This window comes from Sinohyriopsis cumingii, chromosome 16 (assembly GCF_028554795.1).
Source record: "Sinohyriopsis cumingii isolate HCF-2022 chromosome 16, ASM2855479v2, whole genome shotgun sequence".
NCBI lineage: Eukaryota > Metazoa > Mollusca > Bivalvia > Unionida > Unionidae > Sinohyriopsis > Sinohyriopsis cumingii.
Window position 1 is genome coordinate 81,353,924 of NC_142976.1, and position 14,482 is coordinate 81,368,405.

The 14,482-nt window shown below is 35.0% G+C and overlaps 1 protein-coding gene across 1 annotated transcript in view; it reads right to left on the bottom strand.

Annotated features, from left to right (window-relative positions):
* Positions 1-1,452: 1,452 nt before the first annotated feature.
* LOC149780886 (ubiquitin carboxyl-terminal hydrolase 10-like) overlaps positions 1,453-14,482 on the bottom strand; it is a 72,474-nt gene continuing 59,444 nt past the window's right edge. The window contains exon 15 of the mRNA XM_089937988.1: positions 1,453-9,963. Within this exon, the coding sequence (XP_089794114.1) occupies positions 9,776-9,963 (188 nt within the window). The 3' untranslated portion in view covers positions 1,453-9,775. The remainder of the gene's footprint in view (positions 9,964-14,482) is intronic.

The following is a 14,482-nucleotide window of genomic DNA, read 5'->3' on the forward strand; positions in this document are numbered from 1 at the left end:
TGCTATATTTTCTTGCTTATGGTAAATATGACACACCTCAAGCGTAAATTTTACTTCCTGTGCCTGCCATTTTTGTAAAAAAATGATGTTGGTCTGTTGGGGTTCACAAATGAATTAAATAAATTTGCTCTTTTCAATAAGCACATCTAAAATTCACGCGAATAAGCAATTAACAATTATATTTACCATATTAAAGATACATTTATTCCTTAACAGCCACATATAATCATTACTATTGCCTATTTATTCTTTACGTGTTTCGAGACGTGTCGTAGTGTAGCTTGTATATCGAGACACGTATCGATACATGGTATAGGAGTAATATTTCAACCCTACCGCCTACGGTTTTCGGGATTTACTGAAATTTCATCACAGAACTACCATTGTGGATGGCAAAAAATATCGTAGCTGTGAAGGACAGCAATGAATTAATTCAATAGCCCACAAACTAAGCAAATTTGAACATATCACTGATATTTTAGTTTTATTGTAACCCATTCAAGAAATGGTCAATATTATTATTCGTTTCGACTAATTTAAGAAAACATTTATATTAATTATACCAAATCTGTTCTGGCATCCATTAAGTCTTAAGATCCAAATGACTATTCACGTGACATTTTGTTGTCCGTGAAAGATATGAAAGGTTTAGTGTTTTGTGGCACTGCAACACTTTGAACATTTATCAGGCCAAGGCAAGTAGGTTAATGTATCATGTCCAAGGACACACTGCAACACTTTGAACATGTATCATGCCGAGGCAAGTAGGTCAATGTATCATGTCCAAGGACATACTGCAACACTTTGAACATGTATCATGCCGAAGCAAGTAGGTTAATGTATCATGTCCAAGGACATACTGCAACACTTTGAACATGTATCATGCCAAGTCAGGTAGGTTAATGTATCATGTCCAAGGACATAATGCAACTCTTTGAACATGTATCATGCCGAGGCAAGTAGGTTAATGTATCATGTCCAAGGACATACTGCAACACTTTGAACATGTATCATGCCAAGTCAGGTAGGTTAATGTATCATGTCCAAGGACATACTGCAACTCTTTGAACATGTATCATGCCGAGGCAAGTAGGTTAATGTATCATGTCCAAGGACATACTACAACACTTTGAACATGTATCATGCCGAGGCAAGTAGATTAATGTATCATGTCCAAGGACATAATGCAACACTTTGAACATGTATCATGCCGAGGCAAGTAGGTTAATGTATCATATCCAAGGACAAACTGCAACTCTTTGAACATGTATCATACCGAGGCAAGGTTAATGTATCATATCCAAGGACATACTGCAGTAGCTTATCCAGGTTGATCAGATGGTGGGCATCTACCCAGCATACCAGGTGACTCCAGAATGTGTGAATTACAGGGAATATTTATAATATAACCTCTTTTAACAAAAAAAAAAATAATTACGACACTGAGAAACATAAATATTAACATTTTTATTTAAGATGTCTCCTGTACAATATCAGAAGAGGTTGGTAACTATATTTGAAGACAAAAATCATTATTTTAAGAAAGACTGCTCTGGACAAAATTAGGCCTCTTTCCTTATAGTCAACACTGTTGTGTCAAAAATCCATGAAACTTATAAAAAATAAAAAAGAAAAAAAGTTTAAATTTTTAAAACAAATGAATATCTTGAAATACGGGAAGGATTTTACTTACATTCTGTAATACACATGGAAACATACTATTTTTTTTATATATCAACAGTGCAGTAAAAAATATTAACAGTTCAGCTGCAGCATCAAGAAATTGTCAATGGTTCAAACTAAATAATTTCTTTCCATTAAATTAATTCCAAGCTGAGACCTTCATTCTAAATGTTTTGATGCTTTGGCAAGCAGAACCTGAAAATTCTCACAAATGAAAACGAGGCTCTTTCAACTTCTCTGATCTGAAAATAAGAGGACAGCTAATGAATTGAAATAGTTGGCTGATGTAAATAAATCTGTAGCAAAGTCATTTTCAATGGCCGAAGTATACACACTAGAACTGTGAATTTTAAACTGTATATAAACACAAAATTTACTGTATATACTCGCATTTTGATCCAACTGCAAACTATATAGAGTTTGTGTGTGTGTGATTAGGATTGTAAATGTAGCTTTACCAATTTTTCAGTCATATCGCTATGATGTCTGCTGTGTGGCAGTTTATAGTGATATCTAGCACTGGGACATCATGCCACAGATACATGCATGATGTTTCCACCAAGTCACATTATCCTGACACCAGGCCGACCAGTCCTAACACGAACCTTTTTTGTAAGTCTTTGGTATGACTCGACCAGGGTTCAAACCCATGACCTCCCGCTTCCGTGGTGGATGCTCTAACCACCAGGCCACTGGAGTGGTCACAAAACTGCATAGAACCAAATTTGCTGTTACATAATGTGGCCGCAGATCTGGATCTATGCAGTTTGTAAGGTCGAACAGACTTTTGCGTGAGTATATACAATACTTCTGTTTATGAATATATCACCCCTCCCATGTCCATCAAAATACTGCGCCTTTGTACAAAGCTTTAAAACCAGATAAAACCTGAAGCACTATACAGAGCACATGAAGCCAATTTTAAAAGATCATTCTGTTTTAATGCAAACATGCAACCACTGCACAAGATTCAACATCATATTCATCCATGAAGGGTTCAAAATTTGATACTTTGTCAACAATTATTTTTCTTTTTATGCAAAGGATGAACATTGTAAAATGTGAAATTAAGATAACATCCCGTTTTGTTGAACCCACCATTAAAGAGAAAGTAGTATACATTAATGCTGAGCTTCATCTGAAAACTGTAACACTGACCTTAATACAGGGTAATGACAGACATAAATACAGACAGATGTACAGATATATGCACAGATTCCAAAGTGATTAACATGATGAGCAACCACCAGTGTAGTTAAGCCAATAAATTATCATACCATACTCTAACTGAAAACTAGAGCCCTCTGAAGCCATTACAATGCTCTACTGGACAAAAAGAATTTTCAGGAATTAAAGACCATTTCTTCCTTTTAACTACAGAGTGTGTAACCTATCTCTCGTAGTATTCGGTGATAAAATGATTTTCATATTAGTGGCTGGGATGAATATATTGCATGTCATTTAGTTGCAATGAGATTTACAGGACAGTGTCATTGCAGCCATGTTGGATGTACAATTGGTCCCATTTTCATTCCAAACCAGCTAGTGATGAAAAGCCCATGTCAATATAACCATCCAATCATGGGGAGTAGTCAAGACATGATTTACAGGACAGTTTTGTGACAGCCATATTGGATGTACAATTGGCAGCTTTTTCACTCTGAACCAGCTAGGTATCATAAGAAGTCTACTGATGAAAAAAGCCAATGTTGATATGAACATCCATCTGAAAGGAGTAAAGATAATATTTTAAAGGTGGCTGGAACAACAACATTTTCAAGATGATCACCATGGTGACCATACTGATGTCAGATCAACACCATTTTATTTAGGACAAACAATACATTAAAACACCATGTTGAACAGTTTCTGTTTTAGAGAAGAAACAAGATTTTCAAGGTGGCTGACACCGTGATCATACTTGATAAAAGATGCACTCCAATATCACTGAGGAACAACAAGACGACAAGAAGTTTGCTGGTAAAAGCACAATGTCAATATTACCCCATCTCATTGCAGTGATATGGCTTTCCAGACAAATGCTGCCATTACCATATTAAAGGTCAGATTGGCACCATTTTCATTAAGACCAGCTAGACGTTATTAGAAGTCTGTCAGTGAAAAACCTCAGCCAACAGAATCATTTATTCAGGTGTGTTGATAAGATTTAGGTGTGTCGATAAAATTTAGGTGTTGATAGATTTAAGGTGGCCATACTTAATGTCTGAACACCACAATTTTCACTTTAAACCAATTAGACATTGTAAGAAGCCTTTTAGTGAAAACCCCCATGTTGATTTGACCCTCCATTCAGGATGAATAGCAGTAACAAAATTTGCAACAAGGCAGCAATGACTATGGCAGCGATATTGGGTTGTACATCAGCATTTTCATTTATGATCAACTAGACATCATAAAAAGTCTTTCAATAAAATCCCCTCAGGAGCAGCAATAACTGGATTCTCAAGATGGCAGCAGTAGCTGTTGCAGCCATACTGGATGTGTGAGTGGTACCATTTTTTATTTATGACCAACTATATACACCATAGACCTCTGGTGAAAACCCTATGTCAATATGACTTTTTGTTCAGGAGTAGCTATAATTGATTTCAAGATGACTTCTGTTGTGGCCATTTTTGACACAATATCAGCACCATTTTCTTTTAGTACCAACACCATAAGATATATATCTGCAAAAAAAACATGAAGATATGACCATACAATAAGGAGGAATAGCAGTAACAAGCTTTTTATGATGGCTGATGTAGCCATATTAGGTACCAGATCAGATCTGCAGCATTTTCATTTAGAACTGACATTAGAACATGACTGTTAATGAGAACCCGCTGCTGGTATGACCATCCATTTAGGTGGTGAAGCAATTACAAGATTTTTAAGAAGGCTGCTTTGGTGGCCATTCTAGATATCTGAGAAGCACCATTTTCCTTTAGGACCAACTAGAGCATGGGATGAATGTGGGTGTAAAATTCCATACCAGCAAAGACTGGAGGAAAATAGTCTTTTATAATGAATTTGACCAAATCCATTTCATGGTCAGAAACTTGGGAAAAGTTAAAGGTCTTGGTTCATATAGTTAACTTTAACATATTCATTCCATTGTGGCATTTTCCTGATACAAATAAGTTTCAATTAAATGAATGGAATGAATAGGTGTAAGAAAATCATTCATGCTTATTTGATTACAAAAGTTAAAACAGCTGCGATATCAACATGTATAACCAGCATACTTTATTACAAATGATTGTTTCATTATTCAGCAAGGCATTTAATACAAGCAATGGTTTTAACATCTGGCTGATGTTAATTGTTTACACAGCACATCCTCTGATTTGTTAATCTAACATGCTACATTCTCATATTTGGTACAGATGTCTATTCTAAGACTGCTCCACCAATCACATAAACATTTGTATCTCATCCCGAAAATCAAGTTAGGAGCCCCAGGTGGTCAAGAGGTCTAAAGACCTCACCTTTATGGATTACTTGCACCTTGTCTGTGTCCGTGCAGGTTCAAGTCTCATCTCAACCAAAGCGGGTATGCGAGAAAGTTTGCCATTAGCATCCAACGGGTCTTCCCAGGTTCTCCCACCACCAAATGTACTTGCCACCATTTAAAACCCATCATGTGTTAAAAGATTGTATGAAACAAAACCAAACCAAACAAATCAAATTAATGCATCTGTCACATAATGAGCAGTATAACATAACATCATTTTAAAAAAGTTATGTCATTGTGACATTGCGAAGAATGTCACATGGTGATGTAATAAACTGTCCAACTGTGATGTATGTAACACAAAACAGCACACTGTGGCACAACACATAAAACACTGCATTGTGACATAACGCATGGTTTGGTTTGGGTTTGTTTAACACCATTTTCACGCACATGATAGTGGCTACATATGGAGGCAAATATATCTGGTGGCAGAAGAACCAGGGAAGATCCATTGACCCATGGGAAACCACTAGCAGGCTTTCTCACATAGCCACATTGGTCAAGCCGAGACTCAAACTCACACTGAAAGAGGTCCCTGACACAACACATGGAATGTCACAATGTGACACTACACATGGAATGTCACACTGTGACACTACACAAGGAATGTCACACTGTGGCATAATACATGGAATATCACTAATGATATAACACATGAAACATCACCTAGCAGTTTCACTAAATAGCGTTAATCTTTCGATGAATAACATTTCCAAAATGTGCTCCTTAGACAAAAATATGGAGAGACCTGAATAAATCATGCCACTTCCTGAAGGCAGCTTATGGAATACACATGTAATAGCATTTAATGAACCTCATAAATTATGTACATAAATATTGATATCTCTGATAGTACAAGAAATTATGTAACTATATATTTATTTCTTTGATGGTACAAAAAGTTACGAATCTTAATATTTGTATCTCTGTTGGTACAAGAAGTTATGAAACATTTATATATAAAATGACACATGCACAAATAGGAAGATGCAGCTGAAGATCTAACTTTACTCATGAATGACCGGAAACAACAAAATATCTGCACATAACAGTAAGTCAACTTTTAGCATCGTGAGCAATTAACTAAAGTTTTTTCAAGTACTAAAAAACTGTCTTTGTTACAGCAAGTGGACCTACATTTTAAGAAACATTACCCCCCCCCCTCGTTAAGTTGTCAATATATTAAAGAACAAAAACCTGCAGGGCCCCAATCATGGGAAGGAACACCATAGGAATAAGAGAAGCATTGGTTTATTCAACTTGTCGTAATTCTTGATGGAATGTGCTCCCATCCAAGGATGTAAAAGAACAGGAGTGATACAAGATGAAAGGTAAGAAAATGACGTCTTATTCAAAATATGCATTGCTTTGGATAAAGATGTATTACAATAATAATAATAATAACAACAACAATGGGGCAAAGGTGGCATTTGGAGAAATGGAAGTATGTCATCACATAATAATCCAAGTGTGATCTGAACTGAGTAGTTACTTAAATATTAGAAAATGAAAGAACCCAAACATGTCCTATTTCATGATCCCATGGCTCCATCCATGAACACAACACACGTATCAACAGTTCTGGGTACAAGTAAAATCTGGCATCATAAGGATTCAAAATCTGTAGAGGATTGCACACAAAATTAAAACAATGATAAAAACAAAATTTTTAACCAAAAGGTATCATGCATACTGACTCAGGGGTATGAGTTGCAAAATCCCAAACAGCAGTGTACATGGTTATGGAAATCAGACAAAAACAAAAAGAACTCCACCAAAATATGTCCCTGTTATAATTCCCAACCTCATGGTTAGAACCCTGGGAATGTGCATGTCAGGATATGATATTCCAAAATATAAAGTAAACTGGAAAAGGGTTATGGAAACGTGTAATGAAAAGTCATTAACCAAAACACTTGAACGAAAATGTGTCCCCATCAAAATGATTTACCCTATAGCCATTCTTTGTATCCAGAGTGGTTTTGGGAGAAGAGAAGTATGCTGTGATATCATGTTTCACACAAGTGAATATGGTTATGGAAATATGTAATGAAAAAATATGAGCCAAAACTTAGATCAAAAGATACCCCAATAAAACTGGTACAATTCTTGACTGTATGGCCCAACCCTGGGGAAGAACCCAAAGTCATGTGTAGTACTGAAAGAAAAATCTGTGATGAGCTTATATGCCAAATATGCAATAATAATTGGGTAAAGGGTTAATGATAGACAAGCTGGAAAATACTTTACACAACATAGCCCAGCAACACACCCACACACAATAGACAACCCAAACAATTAGATACCATGTTTTGAGGCAATACAAATTAAATTAAAATCCAATGAAGATATATACTTAAATGCATAATTGTTTAAATGTTTAATGGATGGCTGTCAAAAAACAATTTAATAAAAAAATGTTGGGCTTTTTTAAATGCTCTTTGACTGTGGTAAGCAAAGACGAGTCAATAAGATACAATTATACAGAACAGTGACAAAATATACTCAGTACTCAGCGGCTAACAATCCTGGGTACATAGTGGAATGATACAACTATGACTGTAATGACATTGATAAGATAGAAAATAACAATGATGATAATGAATTTATAAGTATAAAGCAAGTATAATGAATTTTATGGGAGTATCTTTATGTGTTAGCATTTAACAACACCTCTGCACAAGAAGGGCAATTTGAAGACAGCATACAAGCTTTGAATCTGATAACATTATTTTTAAAGTCTTTTTAAATCCCTATTTGCACACACATTGTGTCATGATTATCAATTCACACAAAAGAAACAAGCATTGGTGGTTTTTATATCAGAGACAGTTTCCAGGAATTTATACTTAAATGCAATTTTCGGTACAATTTTACCAAAACCCCATTTTGATAATTAGATGGGCTGGGCCTTAAATGAAGAACTGGCATTGAGAAACAAAGTCTGGATAATGAGCATTCATTAGTCACAAATGATGACACGACAAGCTAAAATTGGTTGCAATCCAAATATCCTAAGTAAAATTATGCTGCAACAACAAAATTTATGAAGATAGAAAATCAGGGGACACTACTCCTCATAATGCCAATGTGAAATGCTGGAAATTCAAGATCTGATTAATATATAAAAACATGCCTACTTACGTTGAAATCCAACAATTTTTGATAAAGTTAATGCTATGGAAACCAAAGTTGGGGACATAAATCCTGCAAATGATGTAATGAAATGCTGGAAGCTCAACTTATTCCATGTCTCCTCAACCTAAATCCACACACCAAAGTATGATTGAAATCCATCAATTATTGGTCTTTTGAGGTCTGATCAAGATAAACTACATTAAATCTGGTTAAAATCCAATTATTCCCAGTAACGTTATCAATAGGCCCTGTCAACTTTGATGTAATGGCCCCAACAAGTGATATCTTTCTTAACAGGAAATGCACAAAAATAGATTCAGGAATGAAAGAAGCATTACAAAAATTTGTACCTAGAACATCGTTCCAAGTGTCTTTTTAGCCTCTTCTATTGCATTCAGACTTTGTGCTGCTGACGTTAATTCTGCTGGCGATTAACAGGTATCAGAGAGTCATTGGCTGTTGTATGAAAGAATGTTTTGAAACATCTGAACCTACAATATGTCCACAACAGTCCCAGTCACACTGCCAACACTCTGATATGATAATGAGGCCAAAGATGAAAATGAAATCAAATATCAAAAAAGCATTTTCTGCAATACTAAAGAAAAATAAGAATCATTTGTATATACATTTTAATCATTGACATAACATCTTACTGAACCATTCCATTCCCATTACATACAGAATGGGGGGAAAAAAATCATATTACGATCAACTAATGCACAGCAAAGATCCATCACTTGTATAAAAACTTACAAGCATTCAAACCTGGTACTTCATATGCAGAATGTTCTAATTAATTTCATTTGCACAGCATACATCTGATAAAATAATGATGATGAAAACTGTGAAAATGTTAATGCTGTCCCATTTATCAACACATTTACAGTTGCATGAAAGATTACAAGAATTTTGCATAAAACATTTACGTCAAGTATTCATCAATCCCATTCCCAAAGCAAAGTGAGTGATGATGATGATAAGGTAACAATATTTTCATATAATACATTATTTGCAGTATACCTTCTCCCACCATAATTCCACTGTATATCAAGTGTGTGAAAGAAACGGTTACAACTCATATTGTCACAAATCTGCATTCTCCTCAAATGCCATAAAACTGCACTCTCCTCAAATGAATCCATGATGTAACTGAATGCCTCTACTAATGATATCACCAGAACATTCATTAATGTATTTTCATGTTCCACTCATACAAATAATTTACATATCAGAAACATCTCTGAATAATTGTTTACTCCACATCCACTTCATGCATAAAAGCATGAAACAATTCTTCTAGTAGTTATGTACAGACACATTCCTCCCACTTCCTTGGAGTCTGACATTTATCTTAACATGAATAGTTATGTGTGTGAAATGTTAACTGCAAACCATACATTCCCTCAAGATCACAAACGATTAAACTGTATCTTAGTGCATATCCACTCTGCGATAGTACAGCAGGTATGGCACGCGTGGGGGAACGTACTTCAACACCTGTGCAACTGGAACAGTTCTGACTGTACTATCATCCAAGTTTACCCAACCATTCACTGCAGGATGGAAAACACTGGTTGTATAGTGACCTCCAGTAACAGTTTTGCCATGATGGTAAACAACTGAAAAGAATTGAAACATTCATTAGAGTAAAACCTGACTTGAAAGACAACTTCCATGAGAGACTATCATTTTGGGAGACCAGATTTGTAACACACAGCACAGATGTATTGATTTTATGGTGTTATGATATGCAATGAGACAACAACAAAAAAAAACCAGAAGGGGTGGTCTTGTAAGACAGGTTATACTGTATTACATTCATACAAGCATAAACATTCAACTCTGTTGTCAGTGAGAAAATTATAGAATCCTGATGATATATGTCCACTGTAATAATGCCATTACAGATTTAAAACCATTCAAATCAAAGATAAGTTTCCACAGAAAAATGTCTATAAAACAAGAATATCCCATAATATTAAAAGCTTCGAGACATGTTGGAAAAAAATAAAATGCATTTGTTTTTAGTTATACACCACTCCCTCGATAACTCATGAGCCCGCTTATAACACGACATCTGGCGTGGCTCCTGATTTTTCCCCCAAGAAAATATATTTTTAATATCTTTAAAATACGCTGAACAAGAAAAAATTACAATAAGAATTGGTGAAATTAAACATTGATACATCGCTTGTTTTATCATCAAAAATGGTTATTAATGCCCGTAAAGATAGAATCCATATTGTGAAATTAGCATGTTCTAAATAAGATATCATATATTATGCAAGTTTTTTTAACGATAAACAGTAGTCAATACACTGTAAATAAACAATCTGGTGAAATAATGATTAATGAAAACTTTGGTAAATGCTAACAGGTGGCAGCAGAGAATGAAATAAACACCAATTAAATGTCTTGCTATGTGAAAGTCATATTCTAATCCTTTAATTCCGTTTCAGTGTAAACATAATCGCAACATATTCTGTTCTATGAAAACATGAAAAAGAGTCAATCAGCTGTCACATCGAAACCCGTGAGTACTTCTGTGAGAACCTAATTACATGCTGGCTTTGTTTTGATCAACAAGTGTTTGTTGCATTAAAAAATCAATTAAAAGAGACCTGTGTTGTTTTATCACTCTGAATATGTTTTTTGTATCAAATCAAGCAAGGGAGGTACAAAGAAAAAATTCAAAGTCATGCAAATCTGAGCATAAGTTCTTGTGGTCACTAGCGTTATCAAAATTGTATTTGACCAATCGAAAATGGTTTCACTTCTTTATGTACTTAGTATCATTAAAGTATATATTACCAATCAGTAATGTTTCTTAATCATTTTTAAATGTGACCATGGAGAGTAAAGGATTCAAGCAAAAGGCGTACTCGGTGACTGACAAGCTGTGCATCATAGATAGGGTTCATAATGGTGAAGCGAGAGCCAAAGTTTGCAATGAACTAAAAATTGCTGAGTCGACACTTCGAGGTTGGCTTAATGATGAGCAGAAACTTTAGGATTACTTATATGATGTTGATTCAGATGATGGGATCAAACGAAAATGAGCAGAGACTGCACAAGATATCAAATTAGATGATGCTGTGTACATATGGTTCACACAGCAACGTGAACAAGGTGTTCCCATCTCTGGAACAGTTCTCAAGGCCCAAGCAAAGAAAATGGCAAAAATTATGTACAATGAATCTCATTTTAGGGCAAGCCATGGATGGCTTTGGAGATTCCAGCGTCGACATGGAATTAAACAAAATTAGTTGTCAGGAGAGATATGCTCAGCGAATCAGGAAACCGCATGTAATTATCCAAACCAGCTCAGAGAGATAATCATCTGTGAACAATACACAGAAGACCAAATCTTTTAATATTGCCATACTGTGTCTGAAGACCCAAAATGTTGACTATGTAAGATCATACAGTTGAGAAATCTGCAGGATTATGCTCAGCGGCTGAGAAATCAAGGAGTAACAAAAAAAAATTCACTGATACTTTTCAAAATGTTAAGTTATTTTTGTCAAGCATGTCACAAACGGCATGTATTATCATGTTCAAAATTACAATCTTTTTTAATTTGTAGACCCATTAAATTCATGCTGGTAATGATTAACCCTTGTGATTTTTTTCTACCACAATTAAATCTATCTATCATTCGTTCAATCGACAATGTTTCTTGAAAAGAGTTGATCTTTTGTATTAAAAAAAACCTAAGTTGGATCAAACAGTAAAACTAGAATGTATCCATTTCAACACACAAATTAGTAACATAGTACACAATGTGTGACGTGGTACACGTGTTAAGTGAACAGAAACCATGTGGAATAATGTTTTTGATGATTTCAATATACTGTAATTTATCCTGAAATTAATGTTGCTCTATGAGGAAATAATAAACAAAGTACACCATTATGAAGAGATATTTATTCACAGTTAGTCCCTGCTCGATTATAAATTGAGTATTCAACACTATAACCTGCCACCCCCACCCCATTTGCCGTTACGTTGATCCCTTTAATGGGTTTGGATTTTTTATATGTCCTTGATAACTCACGCCTCACTTACAGTGCGGTCAATGTTTTTGGACCCCGATGTGCACAAGTTATTGAGGGAGAGGTGTACCTTGAACTGTACTGGAGAAAATACAAAGCAAAGAAATGTAAAACCTGTATAATGCCTGGTAAGTTCTTTATTTTTCAAGCAGCAAATGATACAGAAGGAAAATGAGCCGAAAAAAAATAGAAGCCTGAACAGTTTCTCTAAGTGAATACTTCCTTGAATCTATTTAACACTGACCAGTCTCTAATCATTTAATGTTCTTCTTAAGTTGATATGTCAGGATTGGTCCATGACTTTCACATCTGTTCTGGATACAATTCAGGCCATAGATCATAAATTCCCAAATCATGTACAATACTGTGAGTTCATCATTTGAGCATTCTCACAGAGGGACAAACATTACATTAAGAAGATGAAGTACATTCTATTACTATTCTCACCTGGGCCCATGCCATAGTGGTCCTGCTATATTTTTGCCGATGATGCTTTACAACTACCCACTACGCTTTTTGTTTCCCACCAACCTTTTAAAATTAATGAGTCAAATAAAGAGCCTGTCACCCAACTGCTCAGATGATGCATGTTCTTACCTCTTCTTGAGTATTTAATTGATATAATCCATACTAACTACTACTCATTTAGCTGTTATTTTTTGTACCTAGCATGTTGGTGTGCATACTTGTAGATTTAGTCTTTGGAATTATAGTCATATGATTAGCCAGCGATGATAAGGTCAATCATTAGTGTGTGCTATATATTTCAGTAATTTCTACTACCAGCTATAAAAAAGTTATATATAATCTAAGCAATCTCTTGTGATAAATGGACATGAAAAAAAAACCCACCATTTTTTAAAAACCAAAGCCCCATTATTACCTCCCTTGATTATCTGGACCTACTTCTTTCAAACTATCCTCAAGCTGCCCTCGTTCTGTGCTTAATGCCGGTAAATAAAACAAAATCTACCTTTTGAACATTATTTTAGTTTGCACTGATTCAATAAAGAAATTAAACAAGGACAAACAAATAATATATTGTTCTTAATGGAAAGGAATATATGTAATCCAAGTTATTCTGTCATGACTGTAGACTCTTGCAGAACTTGTCCTAGGTAATGCACTTAATTAGGATTCAAGCAGTTTTGTGTCTTTTCGTAGAACTTTTGTAAACTGTATTTGTCATTATTTCCAACCAAAAGATCTTGCTATATGATGAATATAATAAACAATGCATTAAGGATGATGAATTACCAATGACAATTAGTACAGAACAGGGTGATGAATTACCAATGACAATTAGTATAGAACAGGGTGATGAATTACCAATGACAATTAGTACAGAACAGGGTGATGAATTACCAATGACAATTAGTATAGAACAGGGTGATGAATTACCAATGACAATTAGTACAGAACAGGGTGATGAATTACCAATGACAATTAGTATAGAACAGGGTGATGAATTACCAATGACAATTAGTATAGAACAGGGTGATGAATTACCAATGACAATTATGACAATTAGTACAGAACAGGGTGATGAATTACCAATAACAGTTAGTATAGAACAGGGTGATGAATTACCAATAACAGTTAGTATAGAACAGGGTGATGAATTACCAATGGCAATTAGTATAGAACAGGGTGATGAATTACCAATGACAATTAGTACAGAACAGGGTGATGAATTACCAATGACAATTAGTACAACAGGGTGATGAATTACCAATGACAATTAGTATAGAACAGGGTGATGAATTACCAATGACAATTAGTACAGAACAGGGTGATGAATTACCAATGACAATTAGTACAGAACAGGGTGATGAATTACCAATGACAATTAGTACAACAGGGTGATGAATTACCAATGACAATTAGTATAGAACAGGGTGATGAATTACCAATGACAATTAGTATAGAACAGGGTGATGAATTACCAATGACAATTAGTACAGAACAGGGTGATGAATTACCAATGACAATTAGTACAACAGGGTGATGAATTACCAATGACAATTAGTACAGAACAGTGTGATGAATTACCAATGACAATTAGTACAGAACAGGGCGATGA